The sequence below is a fragment of the Carcharhinus amblyrhynchos genome, chromosome 3 (assembly GCF_965287045.1).
Source record: "Carcharhinus amblyrhynchos chromosome 3, sCarAmb.v2.hapA, whole genome shotgun sequence".
Lineage (NCBI taxonomy): Eukaryota > Metazoa > Chordata > Chondrichthyes > Carcharhiniformes > Carcharhinidae > Carcharhinus > Carcharhinus amblyrhynchos.
The window spans coordinates 19565868-19589785 of NC_137326.1; the positions used below are offsets into that span (position 1 = coordinate 19565868).

The window sequence follows — 23918 nt, forward strand, 5'->3', positions numbered from 1 at the left end:
GTAATCTTTGTCTTGTGTTAGCTGCAGTTGTATTTGTTGATGCATTTTGGAGCTCGCTGTAGTTGTGTTGTCACCAACTAACAATATAAATTGAGCTTCTCAATTAAATTATGGGCGGAATTTTGCCATCCTGCCTGCTACGCGAATCATAGCGGGTGGGACATGGACCATGCCAAGGGCCGTTGACCTCAGATGGGATTTTCCAATCTTGGGGCGAGGGCGGCGTGAAAATTTGCCCTGTGTGTCGCATGATAGTCAACTGTAGCCCTGGCCAATGTATCCGCAATCATTTGATCCTTCCCCTGGACACACGCTGTCTCATATTCAAAGCACACTAGAGATGCAAGGGAAATCTCTGAATTCTGTGGACTTCCTGGTGAGTTCTTATCCAATAATAAGATCAATGGCTTGTGATCTGTTGTGATGATCATCCTCAGTCCAACAATACAGTTCGAGCCCCTGTTACTGCCAACGCCTCTTTTTCAATAACTGCATACTGCATCTCTGCGTCTAACAGCCTCCTAGATGTGGAATATTCTGGTCGGGGTCATCCATCCAGCTGCTCCTGGAACAGGACCACATGTAGTCCTGTTGATGGGATATCTGCTGTGACTGTAGTTGCCAGGGGTATGTTGCAGTGCGCCACAATATCTGGTGAGAGCAGCACATCTTTGATCTGACAGACTGTGTGCTCTTGCTGTGTACCCACCACCATGCTTGGACCTTTTGAGAAGGTGTTGCCAATACTCTGCAACCTGTGCCAGGTGGGCAGAAATTTCACCAACTGGCTCATCATGTCCAGGGGTCTTTGGTGGTCTGGAATGAATGACAGGGTTGGATTCCTTGGTGCTCACAATATGACCTAAGAAGTGAATGGAGGTCTTGGATAATTTGCAGTATCAATCAGCATCAATCCTGCTTTTCCACACAGCTGTGAGTCTACTGTCATGTTTCTTCCCGGTTGTACCATGGGCAGGGACATCATTTGCATGGCAGATGACTCCTTTTAGGCACTGAAAGATCCCAGGTGCTGAAGTGATGCTGAAGATCAAACAGTTGCAGTGGAACCGGGCTGGCATCAGTTTTTTGGAAATGTTGCACTGTTGGAGAGTTTGGTCAAGGAAGTTTGGCCTGTTGAGGCCGCACTGACAATAATCCCTGTATCCCCACGTATTTACCCTGCTAGTCCCCCTGCCACTAAAGGGCAACTGACCAATCCACCTAACCTGCACATCTTGGACTGTGGGAAGAAACCAGAGCACCCAGAGAAAACCCACAGACATGGGCAAACTCCACACAGACAGTGACCCAAAGCCAGAATTGAACCCGGGCCTCTGGTGCTCTGAACAGCCGTGCTAACCATTCTGCCACCCGTGCATCTGATTGACTATTTGGATGGATTTTTCCAAAGTCAGATCTTCTTTAAATTGGAGTACTTCCAAAAGAATATCATCAGCCATTCCCATTAAGGTCACCATAGTTACAGCCTTCAGCCGATCTGTATAACTCATTTCTGAAAGTGCCGACAGTTACCTGTGGCTTTTGGGCACTCTTGTTAAATTTTGCTCACTTATGAATGTCATTGTTTCTTAGCTTAAAGTAGGTGTCAAAAACTTCATAATTTCTTCAAAGTTATTGGAAGATGCATTTATTCCTTAACATAGAACAGTAAAGCACAGTACAGGCCCTTCGGCCCTCGATATTGTGCCGAGCTATGTCCGAATCCAAGGTTAAGCTATCTCGCTCCCCGTCATTCCTTGTCTGGCACTTATGTCATTGTCTGTTGGACCTACTGAATATAGTCGCAAATTCACTTGTGCAACCTCTGTCTTCTCATTCAAGGCTGATGCTATCATGTATCTTAAGAATCGTATTCTCTATAACACTCAGTTTCCAATCTGGTCTGACCTTCCCATCTGCCTTAATTGGTCTGGCAGTGATGATTTACCATTCAGACGGTTTTCAGCATGGGGAATATGACTTTAAGGTTTGTTTTCTTCCCATGCTTCTCAGGATTTGACTGGCTCCTGTTATGATTACAGATCATTTTAAACTTCCATGACTCTGCTGAAAATCTTTTGAACAATTCGTTTTGACCAGCCAATTGCATTCCTGGAGAATCAATTTTTTGCTCTAACTTGCAAATTTTGTTTCTGCGTTCACCTGTTGTCGCCATGTGTTATGGAGTCGACTTAGAATTTCTAAGCAGCGCTCAGTAAACAATCGGTCTGCCAGTGTTAACTGATTATTGTGCCAAATGTAAAAGCTTATTTCAGCCTTTTTTGGGGGGTTGCTATCCTGTTTATGATCTGGCTACGTTCCTTGTCTCTGCTTTCAATCAGGTCCTGCAGTCCACATGCTTTGTTATCCTTTTATACACCTAAATGATCTGCCTTTCAGCCTGCACCCCTGCAATGGAATTTCTTTGGAAATTTCCAGCTTAGGATCTTCAAGTTAGACACACTTCTCTCTGGTTAGAGAGAAATTTTTTTACTTCTTCACTGTTACAGATTTTGAGGTCCTTTACCTTTGTTGTATTGCTGTGAGTTATCTCATGAAGATGCCTAGATATTGTATGGTTCAACAATAAGTGTTCATTAGTAGCATATACTTACATACAGGATATAATCCTAACTAGGTGCTACCTTCATGCCAACTTTGCCACACTCACTACCACACTACTACTCCCATCTGAATCTCTAGATCATAAGATGGCCAGTACTGTTTCCCAGTTCAGTAATGTCCTTTAGGGAAGGAAATCTGCTGTCCTTACCTAGTCTGGCTCACATGTGATTCCAGAATCATAACAATATGATTGACTCTCAACTGTCCTCCATGGGCAACTAGGAATGGGCACCAAATGTGAGCCAGCCAGCGACACCCATGTCCCACGAATGAATAAAAAAGTGTCCCACGTTAACCCTCACAGCCCTGGACTCCCGAGTACTATGATATGATATATAGTATATAGTATGACTACACTGTGTTTGCTGTCACTGATAGTTGAGTCTACATTTAAACATTTTGAATCATTACCAATGTCCAGACTCTTTATACATTAATGAATGCATGCTCATCATACCAACATTATGAAGGGGGAACCAGATGCCTGAAGGGTTTCTCTAACATCAAAATTTGCAGCATTTACTCCTTGCTGAGTAAAATAATTTTAATTACCAGACTGGTATTAAGGCCAATTCAGAATGATCATCAACAAGGTTGAAGATTTAATATGAAGATGAGGAGGATTTTTTTCTCTCTCACAGAAGGTCATTAACCTTTGAAATTTACTTCCCCAGACAGTAGTGGAAGCTGCGTCATTGAATATGTTCAAGGCTGTGTTAGAATTTTGACTGACAAGGGAGTCCAGGGTTCTGGAGGGCAGAGAGGAAGGTGAGCTTCAGGCCAAAGGCAGATCAGCAATGATCTCATTACATGATGGAGCAGGGGTGGGGGTTAAGGGGCTCAATGTGCTTCTGCTCCTATCTCCAATCCTGCTCTTATATTCCTCATTATCAATTGTAAAATTGGGATTTTTAGCACAACTGTGAAAGAAATTAACACCATTTTGTATTTGAATAGGATATCTAAAAAAAAACTGTCTCACTTGCAAAGGAAAGTCCACAAGGAGAATTAGTAAAGGACTTTCAAATTATGGAAGAGTTTTGACAGAATGAATTGACCAAGACTATTTTGTCTGATTAAGGAGTCAGCAGTAAAGAATTATCAGTTTAAAGTGATCATTAACAAAGTGAATAGAAAGCATATGATAGAGAAGGAATTGATGTGAAGCTGGTCATCGGGTTTCACGGGGGATTGAGAGTTTAGGCCTAGGAGTGGTGGCCATTGGCGGTCAGGACAAGGATCTGGGCAAATGGCAGGTGAGGGTGACGTTAGGTACATGGGTGGCATTGGAGCAAAGGCGATAAATCCCTTTAATGGGACAGTGCTCTTCCTGACTCCACGTTGAAATAAACTATCTGCCCTCTTGGTTGAGAGCAGCTGATGGACTGGCTTTTGGGGCTCTTATTTGCATGTGTAAATAGTCCACTGCCTGATCCAGTTGTGGATAAAGGTTATATTTATTGCCCTTATCTAATATGGCAGATGATCCACCTCTGGCCAGAAGCATAAATACACTTATTGCCCCTCACGTTGGACTTTATTTGACTGAGTGGTAGGCACAAAACAGGATAGTACACATCAGTTTCGAGCTCCTTCTTGTTGGTGCATGTAAAAGTAGATTGGAATGGTAATAAGTATACTTTGCGAGAAGACTCTGATGGCCTATATATCCGTGTCGAGTTTGGCTCTTGGGAATCGGATCCTTTTGCTCAATTTGTTGCTTCAACTTGGCCTATGAGGTAACTTGTTAAGCTCTATTTCAGTCATAAGATTTGGGATTTTTAATTTAAACCCTCATTAAGTTTTTATTATTTTGAAATTACTCCAGGAACTCTCAATCATTATCACAGCTTTTTTTTCCATATATAATATACACAATATATATTGTATGAATATATATGGAGCTCAATATATTCATCATTGCAGTTCTGTTCTCTTCTGTTCAAATGACTATGTATAAACCATGAGTACTGTGACATTGAAAGTTATGACTTTGTAACATCCATTCTCCTTCATTCATTTTTCTCCACATGCCGTTAATGAGGTCAGTGCAGCAGTGGGAAAACAGTGCTGTTTCCTGCCTATTTTTGTAGCTGGTGCCTTGTGACCTTCCATTCTGTGTTGTAAATAACACATTTTTCTCATTATTGGCACAAACCACATAGAAGTTGCCCCTATAGGTGTGACGTTTCTCTGAATATTACCACATAAGTTTTCGTCCTGCGGGCTCGTACGCTATCTGAATTATAAAATGTACTTACTTTAAAATCTGCTGCAAGAGGACATTGTGTGATTCCAGATGCATATCTGTACGGAATCGTTTCTGCCGCCAACCACAACTGCTGCCTTCTTTACATCCACAACCTGGATTCACAAGAATAAAAGGGAAAGGTCAAAAAGAGTTAAGATATGCTGGTGCCATAAGTTAATCTGGCACATCTGAAATGGCTTTGTGTTTCTTTACCAAAAAAGAGAAACATGGCCATTCTACAATTTGTTCTCTCCCATTATCTTTCTCAAAGTAAGGAAGGTAGATAGGAGGCAAAACATCATGGTTGATTCTGTAATCCAAATCCTAATCCCAAAGGTTCAAACCAACACTATTAACTTTTACCTCCTTTCTATTTGTAGTTCTGGACATCCTGCTGATCCCAGTGTGAACATTCTTTATTAAATGTACCCGTTTCTCGAGTATTGTTGAACCTCAACTTGTCCATGTGGATTTGTGGCTATTAGCTCTTGAGATTAATGTACCTCTGTGTCTGAAAGTCTCAGAATCTTCTAAACTCAAGGGAGTACAACCCAATCTTATGCAATCCCCCCTGATAATTTAACCTTTTAAGCCCCCACTATAGAAACATAGAAACGAGAAGCAGGCGGGAGTCATTCAACCCTTCAAGCCTGCTTCACCATTCATTTTGATCAGACCTGATCTCGCCTTCCACCCCAGATCCCTTGATTGAATTCTGGTAAATTGGCACTATATTCCTTCCATGGTCAAAATACCTTTCCTCAGGTGCAGTTCCAAGAACTGACCAGAATTTCCAGATGGGATCTGATCAGAACTGTATGTGACTTCCACTCCTTTATACTCCAAGTCTTGTCAGATAATATTGCATTGGCCTTTCTGATGATTTGTTTGTACCTGGATACCTAAATCACTTTGCTTCCCAACAGTTTCAAGTCCTTCCCTCTAGACTGGATTACCTCATATTTCCATATATGGAATTCCATCTGACACAGTTCTTAACCACCCATTTCTTTGGCCTCTGTCCCTTTGTAACTTTTTGGTCCTCTCGACAAACTCACTGTTAGTCCCACGTGCCATCTGCCAACTTGGGTGCTTAGCTCTCCACTCTTTCATCCAAACCGGTGAAGTAACTGGCGAAAGGCTGAGGTCCCAGAACACTGAGGGATGCCACTTGTGACATTTTACCAATGTGAGTATGTTTCCTTTAACCTTAACCTCTACCTTCTTAACTTGCAACCAATTACCAGTCCATGTCACAAGCTTGCCCTAGTTTCATCTGCTCTCCTTTTTGCTAATAACTTCTTATGGAGAATGTTATCAATTGCCTCTTGACAATCTATATGGGCAACAACTGTGGACACTCTCCCCTGCACTTTGTTAGTGACCTCCTCCAAAGGGTAGTCAGATATGAGCTACCCTTTGCCATCCAGGCCGGGACTGTAATCAACTCCTACTTAATCACTCTGGGGGATAGTTTGAACCCCTCACAAACACATGGATTTGGATTGAGTTGAATGTGCAAAGGTTTAAAATCTGAAAGCCGATTCCAATCTGCCTAGTTTCAGTTTGAACGGAGGTGTGATGGAGGCTATTGGCAAACAGCCCACTTACAGGAGGCAAATTGGTCAGTTATTGTATTATAATGATGCTGCCTGCTTCAGACTTATCCACTGTTTAAATTTAACCTGGGCCCACCGGCTCAGGAAACCCTCCAGCTAAAGTGAGGTGTGAGGACTGCTACATCCATGAGTTGTAAATGCTATTCCACTTCCCTACTGGATCCAGCTTCACTGCCTCTCCAAACAGTCACGTTTGGACTCACCCCTTATCCTCCAACCCCTCCAATCTTCCCACTCCTGTACTCAGAGCCTTGATCTTTCCCCAGCATCTAACCTTCCTCTAACCCCTCACAAACACATAGATTTGGATTTAGGGCGGCATAGTGGTTAGCACTGCTGCCTCACAGTGCCAGGGACCTGGGTTTGATTCCCAGCATGGGTCACTGTGTGGAATTTGCACAAATTTCCCTGTGTTTATGTGGGTTTCCTCCAGTTTCTCTGGTTTCTCCCACACTCCAAATAAGTGTGGGTTAGGTGCATTGGCCATGTTAAATTGCCCCTTAGTGTCAGGGGGACTGGTTAGGGTAAATGTGGGGATAGGGCCTGGGTGGGATTGTGGTCGGTGGAGATTCAATGGGCCAAATGGCCTCCTTCTGCATTGTAGGATTCTATGAATCATCTCTAGTATTCACCCGCATTCTCCCCCCACCGCTTTCCGATCCCTCCCTCCCCTCTGCTCAATGAGGTACTGTGGCATAGCGGTTAACATTGCTACCTCACAATGCCAAGGACCCAGGTTTGATTTCAGCCTTGGGTGACTGTCTGTGTGGAGTTTGCACATCCTCCCCATGTTTGTATGGATTTCATCTGGGTTTTCCGGTTTCCTCCCACACTCCAAATATGTGCAGGTTAGATGGATTGGTCATGCTAAATTGCTCTTTAGTGTCTCAAGATGTGTAGTCTAGGAGGTCAGTGGGATAAATGTGTAAAGTTACAGGGATGTTATCCTAGTGTGATTCTGGGTAGGATGCTCTGTCAGAGGGTCAGTAAAGACTCGATGGGCTGAATGGTCTCCTCTTGCGCAGTAGGGATTCGATGATTATTCTCTCCAGTTGCAGCCAGGATTTGGTGGTAAAAATGATAATCAGGGCCGGCCATTGAATTCAGCACAATCTGAAGGAAACCTGTCCTTCCAGGCTTCCTCCCCACAAAATGAGCACTTCCAAGGTTAAAGTGGGACCCCTATCCTTGATAATATATTCTGGTATCATTTCCATACCTGAGAGACCTCTCAATAATCTGTTTCTCTTTTCCTCCCCTCAAGTCTCCCCCACCAACCATCTTAAATATTGACGTGATATTTAAAACTTTCCAATCGTATCACACAATTACTGAATTTAAAGAGCCTTGGAAAGCAATCACAAAAGAACTTGCAATTTTTCATCTTGTTTCTTTTAACGCTTGTGGGTGGAAGCCAACAGCTCCCACAGATTTGTTTACCTTAAGACTCGTGTTCTCCAATAATATTTTTTGCATGTGTTACATTTTCTCGGTTCATCACCTTTTCTACTGCTGGTATTTTGTGCTTTGCGCTGTGAACTTGGATGCAAACTATTAATTTAACAAGTTTACATGTACCTTATTATCTATTATAGTCTGACCTGTGTCTGGGTGACACGGTGGCACAGTGGTTAGCACTGCTGTCTCACAGTGCCAGGGACCCAGGTTCAATTCCGGTCTTGGCTCCACTGTCTGTGTGGAGTCTCATGTTCTCCCTGTGTCTGCGTGGGTTTCCTCTGCATACTCCAGTTTCCTCCCACAGTCCAAAGATGTGTGGGTTGGGTGGAGTAGCCATGCTAAATTGGTTTTGAGTGACAGGGAGATAAGCAGGATGGCTGTATGAGGTTATGGGGATAGGGCCTGGGTGGGATTGTTATTGGTGCAGGCTCAGTGGGCTGAATGGCCTATTTCCATACTGTACAGATTCAAGATCTGCTTCCATGAATATTTACGACTCTTTTTCTTAAGCTATTTATAAAAACTTACACTGTTAACTTTGACAATTTTCCAAGCTATATTCATGTTTTTTTTGTTGCATCCTTTTTACTTGCTTTGTAAACTTCTGTTACTTTTTTAAAATTATCCCAATCTGCCAGATTTCCACTTTCATTACATTTGTGCAAGCCTCTCCCTTCAACTTGAAGCTTTTTTTAACCATTCTTTTTACGTTGTTAACAATTTGTCACTCCTTGTAACAATGATAATGGCCTTGGCTAACCTCCTTATTGTCCTATCAATTTCATTATACCTATCACCAAAAAGAACTAGCGATGATTGCACTACTTTTTATAAGGGAAACCAAAAGTTTGGCCAAGTTTTGCAGCCAATGGTGAAATGATGGCACTGACTTCAAAGAAAACAACCAACAAAGACCTAGGAGGGTGGGAATCTCGTTTACATGCATTTTAATAAATTTTAATATTATTAACGGGCCTTCCCACCACATGATCCCCCCCCCCTCACTGAATATTATTCAGACCTCGCTGACATGATGTCACATTGGCGAGGTTTACAACAGTTTCAGAATAATGAGATTCAAACGAGGGGGAAACTGCCAGGAACAAACCCCGGCGCAAAATCGCCAAGTTTCTGTCAGGCTGGCACTCTGACCAATTATGGGAATAATTCTGCCCTGAGTGATCTCTGTGGTGTTGTTTTTCCAGATTACCATTTATATCTGGTGCCAAGAGATACCAGAAATGCCGACTCAAGAACAGCTCCTTCCCTGCTGCAGAATGGACCTACCTCATATTAAGTTGATCTTTCTCTACACACTAGCTATGACTGTAACACTACATTCTGCACTCTCTCCTTTCCTTCGCCCCTATGTACTGTATAACTTGCCAGAAACAATACTTTTCACTGTTTACCAATACATGTGACAATAATAAATTAAATCAAATCAAAACCAAAGGTGACTAAAAGCAATTGATATCCTTCAATTTTCAGCAAGTGAAATAAATGACTATAATAGGATTGAGATACATGCTAAATGAAGATATAAAATAAAGGCAACCCTTGCGAGAAAGATTTTTAAAATCTTTTCTTTAACCGTTGTGGAGAATTTGACATTCCACAATTGTGAAATGGGATTTCCAGTGTCAGTGAGGGTGTTCAGCAGTAATGAGGAAGTGAGAATGGTGTTGCAAACCTAGCTACACGTTCTAAACAGTTTTTACAAGGAATCTAAAAGAATGGATATTTTTGTCAATTCAGTTTATTTCCACGGTTGCAGTTTAAGAGTTCCTCAGCCGTTTATCATCCAGAGAAGCTTCGACACAATGACAGCGACTTCTGGATATTATGTTATTCTGCACATGAATGGACTCCTGAAATTGCTGTCACTTTCACTAGTGGTAATAATCACAAACACTGACAGTTTCATCATCATTACTATTGGAAAATCCAGGCGGTCATATCATCCCAACTGGATTTCTTTGAAGAAAACATTCATCAAAGAGAATTCCACTCTAAAATGTGCGGGTTAGGTTGCTTGGCCATGCTAAATTGCTCCTTGGTGTTAGGGGAATGTCGGGGGGATTAGTAGGGTATATATGTGGGGCTACGGGGATAGTGCCTGGATGGGATTGTTGTCGCTGTGGGCTCGATGGGCTGAATGGCCTCCTTCTGCACTGTAGGTATTCACTGATTCTATTACTCTACACAGAATCTAGAGTGTACAAACTGGCATTCCTGCTCAATTAGTCTGTACTGGTGTTTATTCTCCACATGAACCATTTCCCAGTCTAATGACCTGTCCCTATCCTTCACCCACATTTCTTTATTTCCCTCCTCTTGTGTATAGATCAAGCCTTCCTTTACATGATCCTCTCTTGCTTTAGTCCACGTGGCAGCAAGTTCCACATTCTTAGCCCACATTGTAAATAAGTTCCTAAGTTCTTCATTCCTTCTGTTGGTGAATGCCTTATGGCTACAACCCCTATCAAAAGCCGCCAAAAGTGAGAACAGTTTCTCTATGTCTACCCTTTGTAATTCACACAAGCAAATTTCTGCGGTGGCTGAAATAAAAACACAAAGTGCTGTAAATACGCAGCACCTCAGGGCTGTGGAGTGAGAAGCAAAGTTTACGGCTGGAATTTTACTGTCCCGTCCGCCACACATGAGGGACGGACCATGAGAAAGTCCGTTGACCTCAGGCAGGATTTTACAGTTTTGGGATGAATGAGGCTGTAAAATCCCATCCAAAGCATGAGATTGGTCAACTTCCATCAAAATCTGAAAATGCAGAGGCTTGCAGCAAGTACGGAGGGAGGAAAGAATAATATATCTGTCATATGGCCTTCATAGCGAGGGGGATTGAATATAAAAGTAGGGAGGTCTTGCTGCAGCTGTATAGGGCATTGGTGAGGCCGCAGCTGGAGTACTGTGTGCAGTTTTGGGCGCCGCACCTGCGCAAGGATATTTTGGCCCTGGAGGGAGTGCAGAGGAGGTTTACTAGGCTGATACCGGAGTTGAGGGGATTGAGCTATGAGGAGAGGCTGAATAAACTAGGCTTGTACTCGTTAGAGTTTAGAAGAATGAGGGGAGATCTCATTGAGACGTATAAGATGATGAATGGGATGGATAGGATAGAGGTGGAGAGACTCTTCCCGCTCAAAAAAGACAGTAAGACTAGGGGGCACAGCCTCAAGATAAAGGGGAGGCGGTTTAGAACGGAGTTGAGGAGGAACTTCTTCACTCAAAGGGTGGTGAATCTCTGGAATTCTCTGCCCGTTGAAGTGGTGGAGGCTGCCTCGCTAAATATTTTTAAGAAGCGGGTTGATGGGTTCTTGATAAGAGAGGGGATTAAGGGTTATGGGGAGAGGGCGGGAAAGTGGAACTGAGCCACGACAGATCAGCCATGATCTTATTGAATGGCGGGGCAGGCTCGAAGGGCTAGATGGCCTACTCCTGCTCCTATTTCTTATGTTCTTATGTTCTTATAAGACAGAAGGTAAGAGACATTAAATGGCGAAAGGGATGATGGTGCAATGAAAAACGAAATGGTAATAGAATCATAGAATCCCCACAGTGCAGAAGAAGGCCATTCAGCCCATCAAGCCTGCACTGACAACAATCCCACCCTATTCCTGTAACCCCATGTATTTAACCTGCTAGTTCCTTGACACTAAGGGGCAATTTAACATGGCCAGTCAACCTAATCAACAGACCTTTGGACTGTGGGAGGAAGCGGAACACCTGGAGGAAACCCACACAGACATGGGGGAGAGTGCGCAATCTCCACACAGTCACCTGAGAATGGAATTGAACCCAGGTCCCTGGCAGACTGGTAAAGAGCCAAAATATGGGTCCGCAGAAGAGTCATTCCCAATAATCAAACAATAATGCTGCCTCTTGAGGTTCTGTTGAGATTCATCGGTAGATTGTAAGAGTCCAGGTCATCGTGTGAGGGAATGGAGAATTAAAATGACCACAAACTCGTGGACATGCCGATAGACTGAACAGGGGCATGGAGTGATCACTCAAACTCTGTTTGGCCTCCCAGGTGCAGAGGTGGCAGCATTGAGAACAGCAACTAGAGTATATTAAAATGAAAGTAAATTGCTGTTGCATCTTCATGTCATTTTACAGCCTGTCCTTAGCTTTCTCTTTTCCCGAGTTGACTGTGTCAACATTTGCTCCTATTGTGAGCAGTTTCTGTCTCTGTCTTCTGAGATCTCTTTGCTCCAGTTAATTCTCCAGTATCCAGTTAGCTCCTTGTCTTCTAAGGAAGAAGGGTCAATTTTTGTCTGACCAAGACTAACCATCCCCTACCTCCCTCCATTAAATTTATTTGTTATTTATCTGCCCACACTGCAAACATGTTCATACCTTTGCTCTGATTTTTCTGCAGTGCTACATTCTTCAAATGCTACATTTCCCAAATTGGTATCACTCACAAATTTTCACATCATGTCTGCAATTCCTCAGCCCAAATTATTTATGTTTGTGGTGGACACCGGTGATCCTAATACAGACTTGCGGGGACAATGCTCCCTGTTTCCTACAGCTATGTGAAACTTTCCTCAACTTCCACCGTGTATGCCTTGCTTTGTTTTGTAGCCATGTTTCAAGCCTTACTGCAGTCTGACTCCGCAGCCACTGAACTACATCACGAGTCTTTTATGTGGAATCTTTATTTAAGGTTTCTAATGATTTTCTTTCTTTGATATAATCAAGGTGTGGGAAACATAACATTGAAAGAGCAGCATACCTAAAACTAATCTTTTTCTGTGTGAGATGCTTAGTGCCAGGCTACTAGGCTGCTTTCTTAAGGTCTAACCTAATCTAACCTGCGGGCAGCACGGTGGCACAGTGGTTAGCGCTGCTACCTCACAGCGCCAGGGACCCGGGTTCAATTCCCAGCTTGGGTCACTGTGCAGAGACTGCATGTTCTTTCCATGTCTGCATGGGCTTCTTCCAGGTGTTCCGGTTTCTTCCCACAGTCTGAAAGACACGTGGAGTTTGCACGGTCTCCCTGTGTCTGCGTGGGTTTCTTCAGGGTGCTCCAGTTTCCTCCCACAGTCTGAAAGACGTGCTGGTTGGGTGCACTGGCCATGCTAAATTCTCCCTCAGTGTACCCGAACAGGTGTCTGAGTGTGGCTACTAGGGGATTTTCACAGTAACTTCATTGCAGTGTTAATGCAAGCCTATTTGTGTCACTAATAATAAAATGAAAAATCCCTTTTGCTGTTTCTCTTTAGATGTTACATATTATAATGAACTGTCTGAAACCTGAAGAAAATTGCTTTTGCTTTGGTAGTCAAAGGATTCAATGATCAGCTCATTCAGAATGCAGTTGGTAACCTTGATTGTTGACGTGCCCTTTAAACAATGTTTGAATGCTGATGGAAAGGGCAACCGATGTCCTGTTAGAGTCATCAGATTTTAAAAGGATAATGAAGCTTCAGGAGACTTCATCAGTGGATTATTTTCCTCTGAAGTTAGCTGTTCTCTCTCAGAAGGCTGCCTGGTTTCAATCAAATTTCTATTTCAGCTGGTTATTGAGCGGTTATTGTTGAGCCTGAACCAGAGAGTGGTTGAACTGAATAGCAAAGAGGCATTTAAGGGAAAACTGCCCAGTCAAGGGAGAAAATTACAATGGTAGATTTGGATGGGAAGAGATGGAAGGAGTCTCAAGTGGAGCAAAAAGTCTAGCATGTTGAAATAGCACTTGAAATATCATAACCTTCAAGCATATTGGGCAAGTGTAGGAAAATGGGATTGGTGCACCTTTAATGCAGACTCAACGGACTGAAGGGCCCTTTCTGCTCTGTATGTCTCTATGATTTTATGGTCTGGTTAGTCTGAATGGATTTTCTGTGTGGCGTATATCCAATGCAAAGCAAGAACATTCCAGTGACAGTTATAGGCGAAGACTACAGTGTAGCAGACAATGCATTATTATTAATGGAGATTTTCAAACATAGTTGATCAGTATAACATGAGTTACAGTGGCTAACATTATAGACTGCCAATCAGAAATCAAAATATTTAGCGTGACTTTTCTGGAAAGGCACTGACCATTTACAGACTATTGCTGAGAGCTCTGTTGACAACACATCCCTGCTACTGCTCAACAGAACTCCCAATACTATTACATATTTTATGAAGCCAGGTATTACTTTCCTTGAAGTGTAACAGTCTTGCACAAAGCTTCAAGACCAAAGCAGAATACAAAGCATGAATTGTACTGCAATTGTTCAAAAGAGAGGAATCTTGACATGATTCCTCATTCAATACAAAGATCTCAAAAGCTCAGTTAAAAGTGAATGCTTCCTTATTCCCATAGAGTCTCATGGAATCTGTGGCACAGAGACAGGCTCTTTGGCCCAACTGGTCCATGCTGACCAAAATGTCCTTCTAAACTAACCCCATTTGCATACATTTGGCCCATATCCCTCTAAACTTTTCCTATATATGTATCTGTCCAAATGCCAAAAGCCTTTTAAATGTTGTTAACGTCCCTCTCTGAACCGCTTCCTGCGGCAGCTCATTCCGCATACGTACTACCTTCTGTGTAAAATAGTTTCTCCTCAGATTCCCATTAATTCTTTCCCCTCTTAACTTAAACCTATGCCCCCTAGTTCTCGATTCCCCAACCCTGAGAAAAAGACTGAGTGCATTCACTCTATTGATGCCTCTCATGATCTTACACACCTTTATAAGATCACCCCTCAATCTTCTACGCTTCAAAGATAAAGGTCCTAGCCTGTCCGAACTCATCCTTTAATTCAGTCCCTTGAGTCCTAGCAACATCCTTGTAAATCTCTTCTGCACTCTCTCCAGTTTAATAACAGCTTTCCTATAGCAAGGCGACCAAAACTCACCAATATCCTGCACAACTGCAGCATAACTTCCCAACGTCGATATTCAGTGCCCTGACTGATGAAGCCCATGCTGTCAGAAGCCCTCTTCACTGCCTTATCTACCTGTGACTCCACCTTTAGAGAACCGTGCACCAGAACTCCAAGAACTCCCCATGGTCCTACCATTCATCATGAAAATCCGACCTTGATTTGACTTTCCAAAATGCAACATCTCGCACTTATCTGTATTAAACTCCATTTGCCATTTCTTAGCTCACTTTCCCAGCTGATCAAGATCCCGCTGTAATTTTTGATAACCTTCCTCACTGTCTACAATACCACTTAAGAACATAAGAACATAAGAAATAGGAGCAGGAGTAGGCCATCTGGCCCTTCGAGCCTGCCCCACCATTCAATAAGATCATGGCTGATCTGTCGTGGCTCAGTTCCACTTTCCCGCCCTCTCCCCATAACCCTTAATCCCCTCTCTTATCAAAAACCCATCAACCCGCTTCTTAAAAATATTTAGCGAGGCAGCCTCCACCACTTCAACGGGCAGAGAATTCCAGAGATTCACCACCCTTTGAGTGAAGAAGTTCCTCCTCAACTCCGTTCTGAACTGCCCCCCCTTTATCTTGAGGCTGTGCCCCCTAGTCCTACTGTCTTTTTTGAGCGGGAAGAGTCTTTCCACCTCTATCCTATCCATCCCATTCATCATCTTATACGTCTCAATGAGATCTCCCCTCATTCTTCTAAACTCTAACGAGTACAAGCCTAGTTTATTCAGCCTCTCCTCATAGCTCAACCCCCTCAACTCCGGTATCAGCCTAGTAAACCTCCTCTGCACTCCCTCCAAGGCCAAAATATCCTTGCGCAGGTGCGGCGCCCAAAACTGCACACAGTACTCCAGCTGCGGCCTCACCAATGCCCTATACAGCTGCAGCAAGACCTCCCTACTTTTATATTCAATCCCCCTCGCTATGAAGGCCAGCATCCCATTCGCCTTCCTGACCACCTGCTGCACCTGCAGGCTGGGTTTTTGCGACTCATGCACAAGGACCCCGAGGTCCCTCTGCACCGTCGCCTGCTGCAGTTTTTCGCCACGTAAGTAATAGTCCTTCCTACCATTCTTCCTACCAAAGTGGACCACCTCACACTTGCCAACATTAAATTCCATTTGCCATTTCCTGGCCCATTCGCCCAGCCTATCTAGATCCTTCTGCAGACTCTCCACACCCTCCGCACAATTTGCCTTTCCCCCAATCTTGGTGTCATCAGCAAATTTCGACACCCTACACTCGGTTCCCTCCTCCAGATCATCTATATAAATGGTAAATAGCTGAGGCCCCAGCACCGACCCCTGGGGCACCCCACTAGTCACCAACCGCCAATCCGAATAGCACCCATTGACCCCCACTCTCTGCCTCCTATTTGACAACCAATCCTCTATCCACGCTAACACCCTACCCCCAACTCCATGTCCTCTGACCTTCTGCTTATTTTAGTGTCATCTGCAAACTTACTTATCCTTAGGTATCAAATTAAAATTAATGCAGAGGAACATGAGGTGACATATTTTGGGAGGAAAAATAGGGATAGAAGATGGTAAATGGTAAATCTTTAAAAGTTTTTTTTATGGGGAGGCGATGGCCTAGTGGTATTATCACTGGACTATTAATCCAAAAACTCAGCTAATGTTCTGGGGTTCGAATCCTGCTGTGGCAGGTAGTGGAATTTGAATTCAATAAAGAAAACTGGAATTATAAATCTAGTGATGACCATGAAACCATTATAAATTGTTGGAAAAACCCATCTGGTTCACTAATGTCCTTTAGGGAAGGAAATCTGCTGTCCTTACCCAGTTTGGCCTACATGTGACACCAGAGCCACAGCAATGTGGTCAACTTTCAATTGCCCTTGGGCAGCTAGGGATGGACAATAAATGCTGGCCAGCCAGCGTCACCCACCTCCCACAAATTAGTTTTAAAAAAAAGATGCACTGAAACCAGAAAGCTTGGGTGTTCAGACATAAGAATCTTAAAAACGGGTGGACAAGTTGACTACAGAGGTGTAAAAATATGTTTTTTTTTATAAATGGTGCACTTAGTACAAAACTAAAGGATAAAGCTATACATATCGTTGACTAGACTGCAGTTAAAATATTTTGTTTAGACTTGGAGAGCCCACTTTAGGAAGGAGATCAAGGTCTTGGAGACAGTACAGAAGATATTCATGAGGAAAGACGACAGAAATTGGGATTTTCATTAGAGCAGAGGAGATTGAGGAGATCTGATCGAGGGATTCAAACCATGAAGGAATTGGAAAAGGTAAACTGCTTCCAGTTGCCGATGAGTCAGTAACTGGAGGTTACATTTTTAAAATCTTGCATTTTGATAAGAATAGAGGCATTTAGGTTAATTTTTTTATGAAGGGGATTTTTAGGACATTAAGTAGACAAAGAAACAATGGTGAAAATAAGAATCTATAACAGTCTTATCAAGCAAAGTGAATAAATATTCGAAAGAGAACATTTTGACGTGTCTTGAAAAAAACAAAGAGCTTTTTCAGAGAAAAAACAGTCACAATTTCATTGCTGATATATCTCACCAGCTCTTCCCACTCTCGTACCAGTTGCACCCCATTCTTCCTCATTAATCCTGTATGTATCCAATGTAAAATAGCATAATTAGTTATTAAAACCTGACCCAATTCGGTTCTGAAAAGTATCTCCATTAAGAAGCAATGCAGAAGGATGGACTGGTCATGCACAAGTTATCTGCAAGTAAATGAGTATAAAACTAACTTATAGAAAAAAACCTGAAAAGTGATTTCACAGGAAAGCTGTGACCTGATTGGCTGGGAGGAAATCTGTGCTAAATTTTAAAAAGAACACTGTAAAATTAACTAATAAATTAATCAATTAAGAGAAGATGGCTGGACAGGTGATGTGCCATAGCTGAATGATGTGGGAGCTGGCATAGTGACCATTACAGAGACATGATTGCAGGGTGGTCACGACTGGGAGTTAAATATCCAGGGGTATTAAACTATTTGGAGGGACAGACAGGAAGGCAAGGAAGGTGGTGTAGCTCTGATATTTAACGATGACATCAGGGCAATAGTGACAGATGATATAGGCTCTAGGGAGAAAAGCATTGAATCCATTTGGGTGGTAATTAGAAATAATGAGGAGAAAAAGTCACTGATAGGCGTAGATTTTCAGCCGCCAAATAATAACATCATGGTGGGGTGAGCATTAAACAAAGAAATAAATGATGCATGTAAAAATGGTATGACAATTATCATGGAGGACTTTAATCTACATTCTGGTTGGTAAAACCAGGTCAGTCAAGGCAGCCTTGAGGAGGAGTTCGTAGAATGTAGCTGCGATAGTTTCTTCGAACAGTAAGTCATGTAAGAACCTATGAGGGAGCAACCTATTCTAGATCTGGTCCCGTGTAATGAGAAAGGAGTAATTAATGATCTTACAGTTAGGGATCCTCTTGGAAGAAGCGATCACAGTATGGTTGAATTTAAAATACAGATGAGAAGGTAAAATCCAATACCAGTGCCTTGTGATAGGAGAATATAATGGGATGAGGGAGGAGTTGGCTAAGGTAGACTGTGAGCAAAAACTTAATGGTGGGACAATTGAGGAACAGTGGAGGACTTTCAAAGCGATTTTTCACAGCGCTCAGCAAAAATATATAGTGATAAGGAAGGACTGTAAAAAAAAGGGATAATCAGACATGGATATCTAAGGAAATAAAGGAGGGTATCAAATTAAAAGAAAATGCATGCAAAGTGGTAAAGATTATTGGAAAATTGGAAGATTGGGAAATCTTTAAAGATCAACAGAAAGCCACAAAGAAAGTTATAATGAAAAGTGAGATCGGTTATGAGAGTAAACTAATTCAGAAAATGAAAACAGAGAGCAAAAGTTTCTACAAATACATAAAATGAAAAAGGTAAACATTGGGAAATGAGAAAATGTCTGAAGCATTGAACAGATTTTGTATCGGTCTTCACAGTGGAAGACACAAATGACACCCCAAAATTGATAACAAGAAAGCTATGGCAGATGAGGACCTAGAAACTGCAGCAGGTAATTAAGTTGGCACATGGAATTTTGTCCTTCATTACTAGAGAGACGGAATTTAAAAACAGAGAGGTTATGTTGCAGCTGTATAAGGTGCTGGTGAGACCACACCTGGAGTACTATGTACAGCTTTGGTCTCCTTACTTGAGAAAGGATATATTGGCATTGGAGGGAGTACAGAGGAGATTCATTAGGTTGATTCCGGAGTTGAGAGGGCTGGCTTATGAGAAGAGATTGAGTAGATTGGGACAATACATTGGAATTCAGAAGAATGAGGGGAGATCTTGTAGAAACATATAAGATTATGAAGGGAATAGATAAGATAGAAGCAGGAAGGTTGTTTCCATTGGCGGGTGAAACCAGAACTAGGGGGCATGGCCTCAAAATAAGGGGAACAGATTTAGGAGGAGGAACTTTTTCATCCAAGGGGTTCTGAATCTGTGGAATTCCCTGCCCATCGAAGAAGTTGAGGCCACCTCATTGAATGTTTTTAAGGCAAAGATAGATAGATTTTTGAACAGTAAAGGTATTAAGGGTGAGTGAGTGGGTAAGTGGAGCTGAGTCCATGAAGAGATCAGCCATGATCTTATTGAATGGTGGAGTGAGCTCGAGGGGCCAGATGACCAACTCCTGCTCTTATGTTTTTAAAACGTACTCTGAAATTAGCTTTCAAAAACTGCTGAATTTTGCAAAATGGGAGATTTTTAGTTATTCATTGCAATGTAACGATAACCATTGTGGTTTATATTTGAATCAAGTTGCTTAAAAAGACTCTTCATTGTCTTGATACAGGAGCTTTTGTTTCAAAGGTAAAATGAAACTGAACTGGACCAGCCATAGAAATACTGTGGCTACAAAAGCAGGTCAGAAGCTGGGAATACTGCAGCAAGTAACTCATCTCCTGACTCCCCAAACTGGCCACCATATACAAGGCTCAGATCAGGAGTGTGATGGAATACTTTCCACTTGCCTGGATGAGTGCAGCTCCAACAACACTCAAGAAGCTCAGCACCATCCAAGACAAAGCAACCTGCTTAATTAGCACTCCATCCACCACCTTAAACGTTCATTCCCTCAAACACTGACACACAGTGGCAGCAGTGTGTACCACCCACAAGGTGCAATGCAGCAACTCATCAAGGCTCCTTCAGCTGTACCTTTCAAACCCGTGATCTTTATTAGCTCAAAAGATCAGGGCAGTGGATGCATGGGAACTTGCATGCTTGCAAGTTCCCCTCCAAGCCACATACCATGCTGGCTTGGAACTATATTGCCATGCCTTCACTGTCGCTGAACCCAGCTCGCTTCGTAGGAACACTGTGGGTGTACGTACACCACATAAGCTGAAGCAGTTCAAGGTAGCAGCGCACCACTGTCTTCTCGAGCGTAATTAGAGATGGGCAATAAAAGCTGGCCTAGCCAGCGACATTCACATCCCATGAAAGAATGAAAGAAAAGGGTTATCAATATAAAGCAGTCATTACTATTTGGAGTATTTATTATCAGTCTGATTAAGTGGTAGGACACTCACCCGATTGAGTCACAGGATTGTGTGCTCAAGCCACGCTCCATAAACTTACATGTGTAACTTAGGCGGACATTCTCTTAGTGCTACAAGTTTAGTGAGGATATTAAAATGAAGTCCCACTGTTTGAAGGGTAGTACTCCTAACGTCCTGGCAAACTTCCATCCCTCATGAATAGGATTTAAACAGACCATCCGGTTATCTATTTCATTCTTCAGAACCATGCTGTGTGGAAATTAGCTGCCACATTTCCCCACTATACAACCATCCTCAAGGCAAATAGTGGGAGTCAGGAAAGTTCTCAATTCAGCTGCCCCACCTCAGAAGAGGGTGTACTTGAGGGCGATTGGTGGTGAGAGAGGACTGGGTAATGGTTGTAGGCTGCAGACCAGCCTGGGAAAGAATTCTGAGGCAACCACAGGGGCCACTCAGTGTGGAGGTAGGCCGTTCAATAGGCCTGCCCCAGTGCTGTGGGCCAGTAGAATTAAAAACAGGCCCTCTGCCTCTCACCCATCAGACCCTCTTACTCCTCACACCCTGTCACACCCTAAATATTCCCCATGTTCCATCCATACTACAAAAATTGTGAAATTGGCAGGAGAGACCGGAGAGTCTGAACTGTCAATCAAACAATATTTCCTCTGGGGTTGACATGTTTTGGTACTGTAATAGATGCATGGGCTCCAGAATACATAATGAGGCTTGGCTGAGAGCCCAGATAGCCACTTGCCTGAACCCCAGGGAAAACATTGCTTGATTGACAGCTGGAGGTCTCTAGACTCCAATGTCAATTTCACGATGTTCATTTGCACAAGATAAAGAAGTTCCAAATGCTCTCAGTTTCTGTTGTTGATTAACACTTTTATTGGTCTTTGTGAATAAATCACTGGTTATTTTTCTAAAGCCTTTTTTTTACAAATAGTGCTGTCACTAAAGGGTTCATTAGTCCTATGCAGTACAGTGGATGAATGGGTATAGCAGTGTCATGCCTTGATACGGGGGAGCAAGAGGAGACCTTTTGAATTTATCTTTCCAAAGATTCTCTCGGGCACATTGTGGTACACGACACCTCTGAGGTACCTCACAACTCTTGGAAATTCTGGCCTGAGTCCGCCAAAATTGTGGAGGAAGAGGACCACACTGGTCAAGTCGGGAGTTTAGGGTGCAAGCTTTTGATCTGAACCAGGCCGCACCCTTAAAAGACACTCCTGATAATGGGAAATCCTGGTGTTGGGAATCGAGGAATCTGAATCCGCTTATCATTTTAAAAGCACTTGACTTGATGAAAATCCAGACCAATAACTGCACTTCCAAAGTACTTCACTGTTTCTGTAACACTTCAGGATATTCTGAGATAATACACAGAGTTTGATTTTCAGTTGCCCAACTTTCAAGAAAAGATAAGAACATAAAAACATAAGAAATAGGAGCAGGAGTAGGCCATCTAGCCCTTCGAGCCTGCCCTGCCATTCAATAAGATCCTGGCTGATCTGAAGTGGCTCAGTTCCACTTTCCCGCCTTCTCCCCATAATCCTTAATCCCCTTGCCTATCAAAAACCTATCTACCCGGATCTTAAATATATTTAGCGAGGCAGCCTCCACCACTTCAACGAGCAGAGAATTCCAGAGATTCACCACCCTTTGAGTGAAGAAGTCCCTCCTCAACTCCATTCTAAACTGCCCACCTCTTATCTTGAGGCTGTGCCCTCTAGTCCTACAGTCCTTTGAACGGGAAGAGCCTCTCCACCTCTATCCTATCCATCCCATTCATCATCTTGCACGTCTCAATGAGATCTCCCCTCATCCTTCTAAACTCTAACGAGTACAAGCCTAGTTTATTCAGCTTCTCCTCATAGCTCAAACCCCTCAACTCCGGTATCAGCCTAGTAAACCTCCTCTGCACTCCCTCCAAGGCCAAAATATCCTTGCGTAAGTGCGGCGACCAAAACTGCACACAGTACTCCAGCTGCGGCCTCACCAGTGCCCTGTACAGTTGCAGCAAGACCTCCCTACTTTTATATTCAATCCCCCTCGCTATGAAGGCCAGCATCCCATTTGCCTTCCTGACCACCTGCTGCACCTGCAGGCTGGGTTTTTGCGACTCATGCACAAGGACCCCGCGGTCCCTCTGCACCGTAGCATGCTGCAGTTTTTCGCCATGTAAGTAGTAGTCAAAGTGGACAACTTCACACTTGCCAACATTAAATTCCATTTGCCAGTTCCTTGCCCATTCGCCCAGCCTATCTAGATCCCTCTGCAGACTTTCCACACCCTCTGCACAATTTGCCGTTCCACCAATCTTTTTGTCATCAGCAAATTTCAACACCTTACACTCGATTCCCTCCTCCAGATCATCTATATAAATGGTAAATAGCTGAGGCCCCAGCACCGATCCCTGGGGCACTCCACTAGTCACCAACCGCCAATCCGAATAGCACCCATTGACCCCCACTCTCTGCCTCCTATTTAACAGCCAATCCTCTATCCACGCTAACACCCTACCCCCAACTCCATGCCCCCTAACCTTCTGTAACAAAAGATATTTCAAGCCTCACAGAAAACCAAATCGATAAAGACCGCATGTCAATTTCCATACAAATTTTTAAAATTGTAGATACTGCACTGTGCTGCAGTGCTTTGTCCAGTGTCCTTCTACAGAGTGTTATTTGTCACGGGACTTTTCACATTGACCACACTTATTCTACTTAGATCCATTCTACTTCAGCCAGTCTTGGAAACAATAATGTGATCTGATAATGCAATTTAATCTTTTACTTCTGTAGGATTCCCCTCTGAAGGCTGTGCAGATGTTGTGGGTGAACCTCATTATGGATACCTTCGCCTCTTTGGCTCTTGCTACAGAGCCACCCACTGAATCACTGCTGATGAGGAAACCATATGGCAGGAACAAGCCCCTCATTTCACGAACCATGATGAAAAATATTCTGGGTCATGGGATTTACCAACTCACTGTCATCTTCACTCTACTTTTTGCTGGTATGTTACACAGTATCTGTGCTGCTGACAAGTAAGATTGTACTTCTATTTTAATTTATTGGGAAAAATGAACCTGTTCTGCTCAAATGGACATCTTCATGGTTGCAGATTGTCAGGGCACTTGTGAAATGCTCTTTCATTTATACATGTATATTATTTTGCTTTTATAATCTGTTTTGTGTAAGCCTTTTAATTAATTAAAAAACACAAATACAGGGGGCGATTTTCCTAGAAAGAAACGGCACGGGTAGCACAGTGGCACAGCGCCAGGGACCCGTGTTCGATTCCCGGCTTGGGTCACTGTGCGGAGTCTGCACGTTCTCCCTGTGTCTCCATGGGTTTCCTTTGGTCACTCTGGTTTCGCCCCCACAGTCCGAAAGGTATGCTGGTTAGGTGCATTGGTCATGCTAAATTCTCTCTCAGTGTACCCGAACAGGTGCCAGAGTGTGGAAACCTGGGCATTTTCACAGTAACTTAATTGCAGTGTTAATGT

At 43.1% G+C, this 23918-nt stretch overlaps 1 protein-coding gene across 9 annotated transcripts in view; it reads left to right on the top strand.

The window, feature by feature from the left end:
* Positions 1–23918, top strand: part of atp2b2 (ATPase plasma membrane Ca2+ transporting 2) — an 830803-nt gene that overhangs the window by 771465 nt on the left and 35420 nt on the right. For all 9 annotated transcript variants that reach the window (XM_080181822.1, XM_080181828.1, XM_080181801.1 and 6 more), the window contains one exon: positions 23212–23425. In XM_080181822.1, coding sequence (XP_080037948.1) covers positions 23212–23425 — 214 coding nt within the window. The remainder of the gene's footprint in view (positions 1–23211; positions 23426–23918) is intronic.